The sequence below is a fragment of the Hippopotamus amphibius genome, chromosome 4, assembly GCF_030028045.1.
Source record: "Hippopotamus amphibius kiboko isolate mHipAmp2 chromosome 4, mHipAmp2.hap2, whole genome shotgun sequence".
In the NCBI taxonomy this organism is placed as follows: Eukaryota; Metazoa; Chordata; class Mammalia; order Artiodactyla; family Hippopotamidae; genus Hippopotamus; species Hippopotamus amphibius.
The window spans coordinates 104677086-104694370 of record NC_080189.1 but is presented as its reverse complement, the minus strand read 5'-3'; the positions used below and the strand labels follow the sequence as shown (position 1 = coordinate 104694370).

General features: G+C 44.0%; 1 protein-coding gene across 12 annotated transcripts in view; it reads right to left on the bottom strand.

Moving 5' to 3' along the window:
* The window catches only part of GRB10 (growth factor receptor bound protein 10), a 183369-nt gene that overhangs the window by 89794 nt on the left and 76290 nt on the right, over positions 1 to 17285 (bottom strand). For 9 of the 12 annotated variants that reach the window (XM_057733494.1, XM_057733495.1, XM_057733496.1 and 6 more), the window contains one exon: positions 3546 to 3636. The exons of 1 other annotated variant lie outside the window; for it this stretch is intronic. In XM_057733494.1, the coding sequence (XP_057589477.1) occupies positions 3546 to 3636 (91 nt within the window). Of the gene's footprint in view, positions 1 to 3545; positions 3637 to 17285 lie in introns of those variants that run through there. 2 more of the 12 variants (XM_057733498.1, XM_057733497.1) reach the window with 1 other exon arrangement.

The window sequence follows — 17285 nt, the reverse complement described above, 5'->3', positions numbered from 1 at the left end:
CCATAGTTTGCATTCTGGATTTTGATCTTTTCCCGGGTTAGTGACATGCTGTCCGATCCTCTCTCGTGATGCCGAGCAGGGAGCCTCAGCCCCAAGGTAGCCCCACAGTCACGAGGGGAAACCACGGACACACTTACAACCAGTCTGGACCCAGACAACCGTTCTGCCTGTCCCTTCAGCAGAACATTCAACAATGTGGATAGTCAACACGTTCTTATAAAACAGGTTTGTGTTCGGTTTTGCCCAACTGTACGCAATGTAAATGTGAACACCTTTAAGGTAGGACTTCCCTGGTGGCACAGTGGTTAAGAATCTGCCTGCCAACGCAGGGGACATGGGCTTGATCCCTGGTTCGGGAAGATCCCACATGCCGCGGAGCAACGAAGCCCATGCACCGCAAGCACTGAGCCCACGCACCACAACTACTGAAGCCTGCACGCCTAAAGCCTGTGCTCTGCAACAAGAGAAGCCACCGCAATGAGAAGCCCCTTGCACTGCAACTAGAGTAGCACCCCACCCCCGCTCAGCACAACCAGAGAAAGCCTGAGAGCTGAGCGCAGCAACAAAGACAATGCAGCCCCCCAGAAAGAAAACAAAAAAAACACAAAACAAACAAAAAAACCACACAAAACACAAAAAACCCAAAAGTTTAAGGTGGGCAAGACTGCGCTCTGATGTTCAGTGAGTTAGGTGTATTAAATGCATTTCTGATTAGCTTATAGGAATGTAAGTCGAGGAAGATCTGTACTGGTTTAGTGAGAGTCTGGTTGTTACTGCTGTTTCTTATTATACGAGTGGAGAACTGTATCAGATACTCTTTTTGTCTCTGCTAAAGATGACCCTTTTTTCCCTTAATCTTTTCACATGTTAAATGTGTTCATAGTCTAATGACGGTAAAGCATCCTTGCATGAGTGTAATAAACCCAATTTGGTCATAACGTGTTTGTTCTGTGTTCTATTGAAGATAAACAGCTAAACACGATTCATCGATGCTTTACACAGACCTCCTGGTTGTATGTCAATATGTGAAATCGGCCTGTACTTGGATTTCTTGGACTGTCTCTTACAAAGCTACAGAACTTTATAAAATGAGGAGAGCTCTTATCATCTCTCTCTCCAGCCAGTGGCATAAAAAGAGAAATTATTTGTTTTCTGAAGGTTCTGTGACACTCAGAATTCCCTGAGCGTCTTTAAGGAGGTGGTATTACTTTCTGACTCCATTCTGCCAGAGTTCTTCCTTTATTAAAGTTTTATGTCTCAAAGAGTCAACTACGTTTTTTCTTTCTGTTTCAACTCTTCTCGTTTATTTCTTCAGGATTCTCCACCTAAAACTTTTCAGTGCTCTCTCTACTCACAGAGCTATATTTTCCATCGGCTCACATGCTTAATTCACATGGCCCAGAAGAAACATTATTGGTTTTCTTAGGTAATCTCTAGACTATTTCTTCTTTCAAATGGGACCAGTTTTTTGTAAAGACTTTATTTTTTTAGAGCAGTCTTAGGTTTGCAACAAAATTGAGAGGCAGATGGAGAGATTTCCCATTTATCCCCTAGCCCTAACATACAGCCCCACGATCATCATCACTCACTAGGATGGTACCTTTTTGGTACAAAGGATGAACCAACACTGGCACATCGTAATCACACAAAATCCACAGCGGACCTTAGGGTTCACTCTTGGTGAGCCTTGGTACACGCCACGGGTTTGGACAAATATATCCACTGTGACGTCCAGCACGATAACATCACACAGAGTATTGTCACTGCCCTAAAAATCCTCTCTGTTCTGCCTATTCATCTTTCCCCTCTGCTGCCTCTGGCAACCACTGATTTTTTTTTACTGTCTCCACAGTTTTACCTTTTCCAGAATGTCATGTAGTTGGATTCGTACAGTATGCAGCCTTTTCACACTGGTTATTTTACTCAGTCATATGCATTTAAGACTGTCCGTGTCTTGTCATGGCTTGATAGCTCTTTTCTCTTTAACACCAAATAACACTGCATTGTCTGCAAGCACCATAGTTTATTCATCACCTACCGAAGGACATCTTGGTTGCTTCCAAGTTTTGGCAGCTGTGAATAAAACTGCTATAAATATCTGCGTGCCAAGTTTTCATGTGGACAAAAATTTTCAGCTCCTTTGAGCAAATACCAAGGAACATGAATGGCTGTCTCATATGGTAAGAGGATGATTAGTTTTGTATGAAACCATCAACTGTCTTCCAAAGTGGCTGCACCGTTTTGCATTCCCACCAGCAGTGATGAGAATTCCCATTGCTCCATGTTCTCTCCAGCATTTGGTGCTGCAATTTTGCTTGCATATTTTTGCAGTACACTAATTATCCATTTCCCTCACACTTTCACTTTATTGACATGAAGTTGTTCATGGTTTTCTCATTTTACGACACTTTTTCATCTCTGACATTCTCTGCATATGAGCGTCCTTCTTCCTTCCGCACATGTGTGATTTTGACAGATTTTAGGAAACATTGACTTTGGTTCTGTTCCTTTCTATTAATATTTCCTTCATCATTTCGTGATGGGTTAAAAGCCTGGACTGTCTGAGGGGCTGAATTCACCATGGAGTCAGGTCCACTCACCTCCCCAGGCCTGGCCACAGCTGCAGAGACGTGGCAGACACCGGCTCACTCACGTAAGCGGTGAAATGTAATAAATTAAGATTTCCCTAAGTTTCAAAGCCGATATCATGTAATTGGAGCTCCTTCTCTCGCATTACTTTGTGTGAGTTTTCTAAAAGGGGACCCTAAAATTATGCTTGACACAGGAAATCCTGACAGCTTTTACAAATCTTCTAATACTTGAGAAAACATCCCTTTGACTTCCTAGTCAGCTCCCAGACTTCATTTTTGTTAAGTTTCATCCTCTTTCTCCTTAGGCAATTAAGAAAATCTGATTATTCTAATGCCTACCAGCTCTAAACCCCACAATTTCTGATACTTAAACTCTCTAATAATCCAAACCACCACCCATGTGTGCTTTTCCTGTCCCATCTCATGATCAGACCAATTCTCTCCCTAAATCCTGTCCTGCATCAATGCCTGGGTTTATCAGACCTAAGCTACCGACGCTTGTATCCATTTAAGACTTGCCCTCCTTCCCCAGGGTGACCCCGTACAGAAATTAACCAGAAGGAAAAGAAGGAACTGTAGAAAAGTAGAAAACTGCCAAGAGTATTACACGCAAAACTAGTGCAAGTAAAAATGCCAAAATCAAGAGGATCTCACCATGGAGGGGGCTGTAAGGTTGCCTTTAATTTGAATCCTGGGAAAATTCATAAGAAATCGATTCCAAAGTTTCATCACTGAAGTTGCTCATTGAAAGAAACTATATGAAGATATAACCAAGGATCTCTCTTCTACAGAATTTGTTTTCCTTAAAGGGGAAAAGAAGAGCTACGAAGGTCAGCATCTTCTTACATCAGTGCCAAGAACAGCTTCTCAGAACACAAAGCCCTAGCATCGCTGCAAAGCTGGGTGGGAATCACAGCATCTGTGTTAAGGAAGTTTTCTCAAGTCCATCCTTACCTTGGTGATTCGCCAGCCGGTCGGGCGGCGCTGCAAAGCCGGGTGCTGCGAGATCTCCAGGCCGGCGAGGGGGTGTCTGCTCCACCTGGTCCTGGAGAGACAGGTGCGGAAAGGCTCTGGTCAAAAGAAGCACTTCACACCGGTCACGTCCGCCACCCTCAGCATTGCTTTTCTTTCTCGCCCCGTTTCTCACTCTTTCAATTTCTGTACTTTCTTAGTTTTGAATGATAGTTGTTTAAAATACACTGTAAAAGGAAAGTTAATCACGAAAAGGGACAGCCTGCTTGGCAAGGGAGTTAGAAGAAAAGTTACTCCTGGTTTTTGGCTTAAATTGCTTTCCATGAATAGCAATTCAAAAAGAATTATTGTCAACTGTAGGTTTAAGCCATGAATATAAAGAATTTGCAGTCTGGGAAGCACAGGTATTTCCTGTAACAATTTCTGGTGATCAAGCCCTAGGCAGCCTGTTACCTGGGAAGGAAATGCCCGACAACTGTTTCATAACTGGACTCTGCACAAAGCATTGGGAGCTCAGCGGCAGCGTTTAAAAAAAATTTTTCCTAATGTTATAGACTTATTCAGATTAAAATTTTTTTCTTACATCAGTTTTAATGTTATATTTTTATAGAAGTTTGTCTATTTAATCTAAAATTTCAAATTTATTGGCATAATATTGTTCATAACATTCTCTGAATTTATTTTACTATCTGAAGAGATGTCAGTATAATTTTCCTGTTACTGGTTGCTGGTGGGATTTTTCCTGATTTGTTTCATTGATTTGTGGGATATACATTTTACTGATATTTTTAAAGAAAAATCTTTTAGCTTTTTTGACCCTCTCTATTGTATTTTTTTCCTATTTCAGTATTTTTTCTTTCTATTTTTTAAATTTTGTTGGAGTATAGTTTATTTACAACGTTGTGTTCGTTTCAGGTGTACAACATAGTGATTCAGTTATACATACACATGTATCCACTCTTTTTCAGATTCTTTTCCCATGTAGTTTACTACAGAGTACTGAGTAGAGTTCCCTGCGCTGTACAGTACGTCCTTGTTGCTTACCTATTTTACATATAGTAGTGTGTATATTTGGTGGCACTTTTTAGACATCAGGGTGAGGACAAATATTTTTGGCAAACGTTAAAACAGTAACATTACTGTTAGGGGAACCACTGACCAAAACCACCCACCCTGGCCAGGCCCAATAGTAGCCACTTACATGAGTCATCTTACAACAGGAGGTCCTGGTAAGGAATGCGGAACTAACAAGCTACCACCAACCAGAAGAATCCGGGAAAGGTCAGAAGCAGAGAGGAGGTGCCAGCCCACATGTCCTACCAACCTCCCAGAATCCTTACTGGAGTGCACCTTGGCTGAGAGATGCACGCACCACCAGGAAGGACCCTGACTGAAGGACTGGCTAGCGACAACCTGGAAACTAACCCCATCACCACTGAACCCAAGACCTCAAGCCACGTGGCAGAGCAGTCCTCCTGGGTTCCCTCACCCTCCTGCTCTCCACCCTGGGGCCCCTTCCCAATAAAGTCTCTTCCTTTGTCAGCACGTGTGTCTCCTCCTTGGACAATTAATTTCCGAATGTGAGACAAGAGCCGCCTCTCGGGTCCTGGAAGGGGTCCCCCTCTACCTGTACCATGATCACCAAGCCCACAACTCCAGAAAAATATCTTCATGGGATTATAATCAAGCCAATGAAAGATACATTAAAATGTGGACAAAGACAATGGGTCTGTAAAATATTTACATGCTTAAAATATTAGTAGTGATTAACTGGGGATGGAGAGAGGACAAATTTCTCTAGCAGATTTAAGAAACTTTTGAAATTTTTATAATGCACACGTATTACCTCTACAATGAGAAAGGTTTTAAAACTGTGTCAAAACGTGTAAGATCTGCATGGAAAATCTATTTATATTAATAAAAATTGACACAAATATACCCCTTCTGGTACCGCAAAGCTCTGCAGATGAAAAGTGTCCCTCTCCCCACCCCTGGGTGCCGGCATGGAATGGAGGTTACACTGCCAGCCGGACTCCCATTTCATAGGTGAGGACACTGAGGCACGGAAGGTACGTCCACCCACTACCACCCCGTGGTAAGGGGCAGCTCTGGGACGGGACCCCAGGCAGCCGGGCTCCAGAGCCGACGTGCTTTCCTACCCAAGCTGCCCAAGAAACTCCAAAAAGGCACATTATCATGGCAGGACGCTTTAGGGCCTGAATGCCCCCAGGCCAGAGGCTTCTGCATCCAGAGACGCGGCCTGCCGGAGTGTGGGAGGGGACGGGTGATAGCGCCACTCCGTGTCCACAGGTGTGGGTCTGGTCCACACTCCGCTGGGGCCACTCCCAAGCATGGGGGGCAGAGGGGGGAGCGCTGCGGAGAGAGTCCAGCAGGGAGAGCAGAAGCTTGCTCCCCGGAAGCACAGCTGCCGCACACCTTCCTCCAGCAAGCCTGGGAAAACCAAACAAAGACCTCTGCTAGGGGATCTTCACCCGCTTCTCTCTCTGTTCTCTCCCTTCAAAAGGAATAGCTCTGTTTCTGATTCTTTAATCATGGATGTGATGCTTGCTAGTTAGAAAATCTAGATGCTAAAGAAAAGTATAAAGACAAACATTAAAATGAACCTCTCTTCTCTCACCCAGGGATGTTATCCTACCAGCAGTTTTTGGTCTGTTCTTTCAGAGAAAAAAAAATGTACACACAGAAGAGTGTGTACGGATGCAATGTTTGAATTATTTACCGACAGCGTTATATGTTATATTTGAATCACATGGGGGTCACACATGACCCTGATAAAAAATGAAACCACAATCATGACACGTACTGTTGTATTTTAACGTAGCTTTCTGAAATTTTCTGTGGCAACAAACATTCCCAATCAGCTCTTTCCTAACTCGAGTGCACTCCATTAAGTAGCACCCCATTAAGTAACACGATTTCTTTCATTAATACCCTACTGGTGAATGTAAAATTTGTTTAGAAAGTAAAGTTCCGATTAGGAAAGAGGAGAGGAATTGGTTTGGAGGACATGGCGTCTGGGAGGCAAGGGTGGTGCCACTAAGACCCACCCCTTGAGGTGCTGAGGGTGGGGCTAGGCTGTCAAGGTTGAACAGGGTGGTCCTCCAGCCCCCCAGACTCAGCAGTCTCCCTGTATGGGGGCACCCCACCTACTTTCTGCAACTCCACAGCCCAATATTTCCCTATCCAACAGCTCTTTACCATCTGAGAGAAATATTGTTTGCTTCTTTTCCAAAATTTGAAACCACCCATATAAATTTTTGGAAATACAAAGCAGACATAAAAATTAGTCTGAATCATATGATAGTGGGGTACAGTAGCATTCTCCCAGACTTTGCATCTTTACTAGGCATAGCTGGACACTGTGGAAATCACATCGTATAAACAATTTTGTGTTTTGTGTTTCTTCCCCAATTTACATCACAAGAGCTTATTTTAAAACCTTGGTATACATCATTTTTTTCAGATTCTAAACTACTCTCGGAAGCACTTTCAGTCATTCACAAATTTCAGATAACACAAATACAATCAAACACCTTGTCCACATTTCTAATTATTCGCTTGGGATCCCCAGAAGTAGAAGGTCAAAGGTCACGTGTGTGTTTGTTTTTGCGTGTGTGTGTGTGTGTGTCTAGACACACACTGTCAGGCTCTTGTTCACCCAGCTTACCCTTCCACCCGAAACAGAGACCTGCCCACTTCCCAATATCCAGGCAGCCAGCACTGTGATGGTGACTGTTTTGGAATTTTTTTCTTGCCAGTCCCATAGGCAGGCAGGGGCCTAATCTTGTGGTTTTCACAAGCAGGTCTTAAATACTGATGTTGGACATTTTTTCATATGCTTATCAGGCCTTTGTGTTTCTCCTTTTGGACTACTGGTCCCAGCTGGACCAGTCCAAGGGCTTCCCAATCAAACCTCCTCTGTGAAAGAGCCTCAGGCCCACCACCCAGATGAGGGTTTGGGGCCAGTGTCGGGACTCCCTGAGTCAGTTGGCAAATGGGCTGCAGGACCCCTGCAGGATGGCAGCAGGGCACCAGCCCTGAGGTCCTGGGCCCCCCGGAAACGCTGCTCTGTTTCTTAATTCCTCCGGGACGAGCTCTTTATGTGCTAAGAAGTTTGGTGGTCTTTGTAGCAAATACTTTTCCCACATTGTTTGAGATTTAATTATATTTTTGATTCTTAGAGTCTAATCCAATGCAGCCAAGTTTACTGAACTTTTCTTTTGAAATCGTTATTTTAAGCTTGAGAATTGCCTTTACCTGCTATAAAAAAAACTGTGAAACATCCATGTACATGTTATCCTGGTTTCTTCTCCGACTGGATGCATTCCCTTTCGTCTCTCTGCCATCTGTTTTGGGGGGCACGAGGAGGTGAGGCCATCAACTGACCAGTCCACGCAGGCCCACTGATCACCCACTCTTCCCTCGTGCCTGGCCTGGAAAGTCACTCTCATCACACGTTACCACGTACACGCGTGGGGGTCTGGGGTCCTGGTCGGCGCCACGGACCTGCCCAGGTCTCCACACTCACAGATGCTGGGCATGTCCATCATTGGCATGTGTCCCCTCTGGCTGCTTTTATGTGAATTCCTCAGCCATGTTCGTCTAAGCAAGTAGTGTCAGTGTCACAGGGAAGAAAAATCTGACTCCCTACTGGAGCTATTTCTTTTACTTTAACCTTTGTCTTCTACTGCTTTTGCCTCGAGTTAAGAACGCTGCCGATAGGATAGCCTGAAATACATAGGACAGCCCGTTCTCAAGGCTCTGACCCTTAAGAGTATGACACGTTTACATTCATATAGAGAAAACGTTGCAGAACAGAGAATAACATTTGTTTTGTTGGAGGTTTACAGGAACATCGTGACCTGGCGCACGTGGACAGCTGCAAGAACAAAGGATTCTGACACCAGGAAGTTTGCAGCAACCAACCACACCCCTCCCTCACCTGGCCTTTAAAACTGCTTTGCTGAAACCCTTAGAGGAGTTCCGGGGTTTGGGGGCATGAGCCACCCATCTCCTTGCAGGGTCCTGCAATAAACCTTTCTCTGCTCCAAACTCTGTTGGGCCTCCCTGTGCGTCAGGCAAAGGAACTTGCGTTTGGTAACAAATTTGCTTAAATTATTTAAACGTCTCATCTGGAATATTTCCTTATGTTTAAGTAATTACTACCCATTACTAATACGAACATTGGGAGTGGACCATCTGATTGAAATCAGACCACACAAGTATTGAGAGTATAAACCAAGAAGCTGTGATACCCTAAATATTTCAAAGGGTTAGGGGTCCAGCCGCCCCAAGGCCTCACTCAAGGCGTCTCTGGAGCTGGGCATGGCCCGGCGGGGAATCAAGCACCTGGGTGTTTCCTGTGCACAGGTCAGTCTGAGGCCCCATCACCCACCAACATGCTGCCCTCCTGAGAACACCTCTTTTCAGTGACAAGCACAGCAGACCCCACTGAGACCTCTGTTCAGAAGACAAGTAACCTTCCAACCTAATTTCAGGAACCTTGTCTAAACAGTGTGACCAGATTTAGCAACTAAAAATACAGAATGTTCAGTGAAACCTGAATTTCAGACAAATGACTAATAGTTTCTTTGGTGTAAGTATGTCCCGAATATTGCGTGAGGCATATCCTAAAAAAAAAAGTTTGTGGTTTACCTGAATTTAACTGGGCACGCTCTACTGTATCTGGTAGCTCTATACTTAAAGTACCGTTCAAAATCTGACAGGGGTGCACGACAAGTTACAGCAGTTAAGAACAAAATCTCAACAAATGTCTCATTGGTTCATATATTAAACTCCCAGATCAGAAGAGCAGAAATCAACATGTAGAAGCTTCAGTCAAGAATTCTGTTACCTTGCAAAGCCAAGAAAAATGTAATAGTATAGAAAACGATGGCATTTGTAAACTAAAGCCAGAGCATGAAGGCAGCTGGGAGAAGTTAGCCACCGTGGCATAGAACAGAAACTCCCCACATCACAGGAAGGTCAAGTGCAGAGGAGGTGCAGAGTAATACAAACTGGGAGGAGGGTAAAGGCTTCTCGCTGGGCTGGCTTGGTCTCCTCCAGGGCTAGTTTGGTCTGTCTGGGTGGGTTCCTCATCCCAGGTCGGTGGGCCTCCCTCTTGGGTCAGGAAGGCAGGGTGGCCGGGCCATGGCCTGAAGCCAGCACTGCACAGCCTCCCCGTCTGCAGGAGGCCTGTGGACTGGAGAGGAAGGTGAGGATTCTCTGAAGGTGGCTGTTAGCTGATGATGCTCCTCTAAAATAGAGCCCTTAGACATGGTGCTGTGTACGCCTTGGATAGGTGGGAGGCTGAGATCCCCTTCATTAAAGCTGCACGGGTCACTTCACTATTTACTGCTGGACCCCCAAACCCATGTGCTTCATAAATGCTTTCCAAAGTCAGAAGCAAGCAAGGCCTAGATACCTTCCTCCTGCCTCCTGCCAGGCGACCTCATGCTAAGTGATCTCGTTCAATTTGCTCTGAGCCCTGGGAGCTGGTGAGGGGTGAGCCCACGGGGTAAGATGGGGCATAGGCAGGGAGAGGCCGGACACGGGCTGACTCTCCAGCACAGCTGTGCAATTCCTCTAGAAAGTTCTTCAGCGAGCCCCACTTCTGGGGTCGCATGAATGCCCCCAGCCTCGCTCCTTTGGGCCTCTTGCTGGCCCCAGGCTGGGGCACCAACCTGGCCAGCTCCTCCAGACCTGTCTTCCTCGCCCACCAGGAGTGCCCGGGGTCCACTGCTGAGACCTCTGCCCATGGAGGTGCTGCAGGGGGGACCCTGCAGGTTTAAAGATTACACCTAAAAAGTGCCTCAAGCTGGGGTCAGGACTCTGCTGGGCCTGACAACAGGGCTTGGGCACCTCCTTGTCTGGGCAGTGGGTGTCAAAGTGCGGTCCATCCTTGGGGCATCACGCTAGTCTCACCTGGACAAACAGGTGAGAAATGCAGACTCCCAGGCCCGAGAGCCCTGTTCAGTCCTGACAGGGGGGTGAGGCTGGAGTCTGAGCTCCTCATCTTAGGTGATTCACACACCAGAACATTCCAGAGGCCACAGACTATGTGCCCCCCCGCCCCCGCTCTGTGTGGCGTCCTCACTGCCTGGAATATTCTTCACTCTCCACACACACCATCTGCTCATCCTCCAGGTCCAGCCCAAAAGGCGCCCCCTTCTGGAGCTTTCTGTGACAGCCCAGAGGAAAGTGGTCACTCAGCCCTCACCACACTGCCCTGCTTCAATTTAAGTGAGAAGTAAGGAGATTGCACCCCTTCTCCCCTAGAGCACCGTCTACTCTGTCTCCTCCTCCCGACCCCAGCCTCACCCCTGACCTGGGGCAGGGATGCCTCTGTTTCTAAGGGAGGCAGTGAGGGTGAAGGACCCGGGATGCAAGGAAGGCTATGGGATGCTGTTCTAGGACACACCACCCCCTGCTGGAGGCCAGCAGGACGAGCCATGTTTCAGTGTAAAGCATCACCATGCAGCCTGGGCACAAAAAAGACAAGAGGCAGATGTCTGCCAACTGCCATCTGGCACTCGCATCTAATAAACCCTGGCCTGAGCTGCTGTGGAACAGTACAAGATGCCCAAGAAGAATACTGCTCCAGGGACCAGAAAATGTTCACTGGACAGGTAAGCGGTTTTGGAGTCACACATGCATCAGACAGTAGTTGGGGGAATTTGATGAGACCAGAGTGTAACAGTCAGCACAGCATCTGCTGGGTAACAAATGGGAATGACAGCTAAGGCCAGACTCTGGGATCAAGTCTTGTGACGTTTGGCAACTTCCTGCATCTCTGTGCTTCCTCGGGGCAGAATGGTGACTTCACAGGTTGGCTGCAATGATTAAATTAAAATGATGTAAACAAAGGGTCTGTCCAGTGACTAAAGCTACTAGGTGTTCAGTGATGGTCAGTAAGCAACGGGGACAAGAAGACTGCAAACAGGGACTTCCCTGGTGGAGCAGTGGTTAAGAATCTGCCTGCCAACACAGGGGACAAAGGTTCAATCCCTGGTTCGGGAAGATTCCACATGCCACGGAGCAACTAACCCTGTGCACCACGACTCCTGAGCCTGTGCTCTAGAGCCCACAAGCCACAACTGTTGAGTCCACGTGCCACAACTACTGAAGCCCACGTGCCTAGAGCCCGTGTTCCACAACAAGAGAAGCCACCACAATGAGAAGCCTGCACACCACAATGAAGAGTAGCCACCACTCGCCACAACTAGAGAAGGCCTGTGAGCAGCAACAAAGACCCAATGCAGCCAAAAAATAAACACATAAATAAATAAATGTATTAAAAAAAAAAAAAAAAAAAGGTCTGCAAACAAGATCTCTCTCTAGTGGGTGTCCCAGGGCTGTGTGCTAACACCTGCCTGGGTACAATCTCTCAGTGACCTAGATAAAGACACAGAAGGGCCCTTAATTACTCTCCTAAGATGAACAAAGATCAACACCACAGAAAACAGGACACAGGGAATCAAAATGTCTTCGACCAGTGAGAACACTCAATCAAAACCTACAAGCAGAAATGTAACGTGGATAAACTTAAATACTACAGGACCTAAAACCAAGCAGCCAACAATGTATGAGAATGGTGAGGTGGAATGGGCAGTCCCAGGACACCAGCCCAAGACAAAGCCAGAGTGGCAACCAGTCCCCCACCGCCCTTTCGACAGCTGCCCCGCTGCTGAGCAGGGAAAAGACATACTGACACGGGACCCTCACTCTAGGTCCCGCGAGCTCTTGGGCCTCCCCGAGGCCCTTCCCACCAGGTAGCCCTTCTGCACCCTGACCTTGCTGCCTGGAGAAACTGCTGACCCCCAGCTGAGGTACAACAGGCTGATGCTTCTGAAAATCAACGTGTGAAACACAAGTGCCATGGGTTCTATAATTTCATACAATGTGCAGTTAAAGCTGTAAAACAAATCACAATGGAAATGCACTAAACTATGGGACTGCTGTCCTAGTGAAAAATAAGCAACTATATCATCTGCTGTTTTGCATTATCAGCAATTCTAAGTTCCATTACACATGGCCCAAAGCCCACGTCTATCAACGGCATGTATGTCCTACTGTAGAACGTTCAAACATACACAGGCAGGGAAGTGGGATCAAGATTTCACATTTACCCTCCCCTGAGCAACAACTACTAATTTTTCTTAAAAACAGATATGAAAATTCCAGCTCAAGATGGTGACATAGGAAGATCCTAAAGTCACCTGCTCCCATGGACACACAGGAAACAATCTGCTCCTAAAAAGCCTAAGGCTGGCTGGGTGATGCCCACATATCAGGCAAACAAGAAAAAACCACATCCAGGCAGGAGGGAGGGCCTGGGACACGATCAGCTGTAAACCCCACCCCTGGACCAGTGACCCACAACTGGGAGAAAACTCGAAGCCTGGAGCTTCTCCCTGAGGAGCAAAGGTTCAAACCCCACATCAGTACCTTAATATCCAGGGTCTGCACCTGAGAGACAAGTCTGTAAAACATCTACTTTTGAAAACCAAGGGGGACTCATGTCCCAAGACCCACAGGACTGCAGTGATCTGGAAGGGCCCACGTGCTTGGACTTACCCATCCCAAAGCCCTGCTCAGAGGTTGGGTGCCATCTTCACAACCTCCCACTGTCATGCTCCAGAGCACCAGCGTCTCCTGGAGGGGAGCTTTACGCACTACAGGTACCCTGTCTCCAGGTCTGGTGCCCTGGTTTCTGCAGTTGCTGCCCAGGGGATGCCACCTGATCCCCTGGCTCTGGGGGCCAGAGCACCTGCATTCCTGGGACTCACAAGACTCTGGCAATTGGAGAGATGGTTCATGCAACGATGACCCTGGGGCACTGCACAGAGCAGATGGAGTCCCAATATTTGTGACTGGCACCCAGGGGACACCACCAGACAGCCTGTCCAATGGGGCTTATGTTTGGGGCCCCGCAGGACTGGATACATTTACACACTTTTAAAAGCTGAATGATGCCTGAGGGTCTGGCTTCCAAACAGCCTGTATTGAGGTGCTGAGTTCCTCCCCTTAAACACACTGACAGATCTTGGTACCTCATCAGTGACTGGGAGACATCAAAAATACAATGGGCTTCCAAGAGAAGCACACGGGCTTGAGAGATGACCAGCAGCTGGGGTAGGGTTGACAAGAAAACGTATGAAATGAAAGGTAATTAGATAGTATAGATATAAACAAGTCACTTTTAGATAATTAGTTAAGTGATAACATGATAAAACAATGTAAAATATGACATCAAAAACATAAAATGTGGTGGAGGGGGAGAATAAAAGTGCTGAGCTTTATTTAGAATGGGATCAAACTTAAGCTCTTATCAACTTAAAATAGACTGTTATAGATATAACTTGGTATATGTAAGCCTTACAGTAACCACAAAGCAGGAACCTATACAGAAAATACACAAAAGGAAAAGAGAAAGGAATAGAAGCATTATATAAACACTAAAGAAAGTCATCAAATCATAAAGAGAAGACAAGAGAGGAACTAGGGAAACAACCAGGAAAAAAAAAAACCCAAAAGGGCAGTAAATTCATACCTATCAATAAATAATTTATATAAATGGACTAAACTCTCCTATCAGAAGACATGAGGTGGCTGAATGGATAAAAATATAAGACCAATCTATAGGCTGCCTACAGGAGACTTAATTCAGATATAAAGACACACACCGACTGAAAGTGAAGGGATGCAAAAAGACATTTCTTATAAATGGAAACCAAATGAAAGGTGGAGCAGTTACATTTATATCAGACAAAACAGACTTGGAAATAAAGACTGTAATAAGAGACGACAAAGGGCACTGCACAATGATAAAGGGGTAGATCCAACAAGAGGATGTAACATTTGTAAATATCTATGTACTCAACATAGGAGTGCCTCACTACATAAAGCAAATATTACCAGACCTAAAAGGAGAAATAGACAGCGATACAATAAGAGTAGGGACTTTAACATCCCACTTACATCAGTGGATAGATCATCCAGATGTCCAGACAGAAAATCAGTAAGGAAACATTAGCCTTAAAACATACATTAGGATACCTGGCCTGAACAGATATATACAGAACATTCCACCCAAAGGCAGCGGAATATATAATCTTCTTAAGTACACATGGACCATTTCCCAAGTTAGATCTTAGGTTAGTCTATAACACAAGTCTTAATAAATTTACAACAGAAATCAGATCAAGTGCTATTTTCTGATCACAATAATATGACACTAGAAATTAATTATAGGAAGAAAACTGTAAAATTGGCAAATAAGTGGAGATTAAACAACACGCTACTCAACAGCCAATGGTTCAAAGAAATAAAAATAAAAAAATACCTTGAGACAAATGAAAATGGAAATACAGCAAACCAAAATTTGTGGGATGCAGCAAAAGCAGTTCTAGAAGAAAGCTCACAGTGACACAGGCCTACTTCAAGAAACAACAAAAGTCTCAAATAAACAACCTAACTTTACACCTCAAGGAACTAGGAAAAGAAGAACAAAGCCCAAAGACAGTATAAGGGAGGAAATAAAACTTAGAACAGAAATCAATGAAATGGAGACTAAAAAGATGATAGAGAAGATCAATCAAACTAAGATCACGTTCTTTGAAAAAATAAACAAAATTGACAAACCTTTAGTGAGACTCAGCAGGAAAAAAAGAGGACACAAATAAAGTCAGGAATGAAAGAGGATACTTTACAACTGATACCACGGAAATACAAAGAAACATAAGAATCCACCGTGAACAACTATACACCAACAAACTGGACAAACTAGAAGAAACAGATAAATATCTAGAAACATACAACCTACTAAGACTGGATCATGATGAAATAGAAAACGTGAACAAACTTATTACTAGTAAGATTTAACCAGTAATAAAAATCCTCCCAACAAATAAAAGTCCAGGACCAGATGACATCACTGGTGGATTCGATCAAACTTTCCAAGAGGAATCAATACCAATCCTTCTCAAATTCTTCCAAAAAACAGAATAGGAGGGAATGCTTCCAAACTCATTTTATAAGGACAGCATTACTCTAATACCAAACAAAGACACCACAAGAAAAGAAAATTGTAAGCTAATATCCCTAATGAACACAGATGTATAAATCCTCAACAAAATATTAGCAAACTAAATTCAACAAAACCAAATTCAACAAATTCAACAAAAAGATCATACACCATGATCAAGTGGGATTCATTTCAGGGATGCAAGGATGGTTCAACATATGCAAGTCAATGATACACCAAACTAACAAAATGAAGGCTAAAAAAATCGGATGATCATCTCCATAAATGCAGAAACAACATCTGACAAAATTCAACATCATTTTTGATGACAACTTGCAACAAAGTGGGTATAGAGGGAATGTACCTCAACATAATAATGGTCATATATGATGTGCCCACAGCTAACATCATACTCAGTAGTGAAAAGCTAAAAGCATTTCCTGTAAGATCAGGAACAAGACAAGGATGCCCACTCTAACCACTCTTATTCAACATAGTATTGGAAGGACTAGCCAAGAAAAAGAAGTAAAAGGCATCCAAATTGGAAAATAAAAAGTGAAACTCACTGTTCAGCGATGCCATGTATTTATATATAGAAAACACTACAAGCTCCACCAAAAAACTGTTAGAGCTAACAACAAATGAACTCAGTAAAGTTGCAGGATACAAAATCAACTGCATTTATATTCACTAACAATGAACTATCAGAAAGAGAAATAAAGAAAATAATCTCATTTACAATTACATCAAAAAGAATAAAGTACCTAATAAATTTAACCAAGGGGATGAAAGGCCTGTACACTGAAAACAGTAAGACATTAACAAAAGAAATTAAAGATGCAAATAAATGGAAAGATATTCCATGCTCATGGATGAGAAGAATCAATACTGTTAAAATGTCCATATTATCCAAAGCAATTTACAGATTCAATGAAATCCCTATCAAAATTTCAATGTCATTTTTCAAAGAAATAGAACAAATAGTCCTAAAATTTGTATGGAACCACGAAAACATTGAATAGCCAAAGCAATCTTGAGAAAGAACAACAAAGCTGGAGACATCATGTTCCCTGATTTCAAACCACAGTTGGCCCCTCACGCGAGGATTCAACCAACTGTGGACTGAAAATATTTGAAAAAAAAAAATTCCAGGAAATTCCAAAGAGCAAACTTGAATTGCTGCACAACAGCAATACAATACATTTATATTATATTTCCAATGGTTTAGATAGTGTTTACACTGTATTATAAGTGATTTAGAGATGATTTAAAGTATATGGAAGGACGTGCATAGATTATACACAAATACTGTACCATTTTATATAAGGGACTTGAGCAACTGCAGATTTTGGTTTCTGAGAGGGGTCTTGGAACCAATTCTCCCTGGATACCAAGGGACAACTATATATTACAAAGCTATAGTAATTAAAACAACATGATAATGGCACGAGAACAGACACATAGATCAAAGGAACAAAACAGAGAGCCCAGAAATAAACCCATACATATATGGTCAATAATTTATGACAAAGGAGCCAAGAATATACAATGGGGAAAGACAGTCTCTCCAATAAATGATGTCAGGAAAACTAGACAGCTATATGCAAAAGAATGAAACTCAATCATTACCTTATATCATACAAAGAAATTAACTCAAAATGAATTAAAGACTTGAA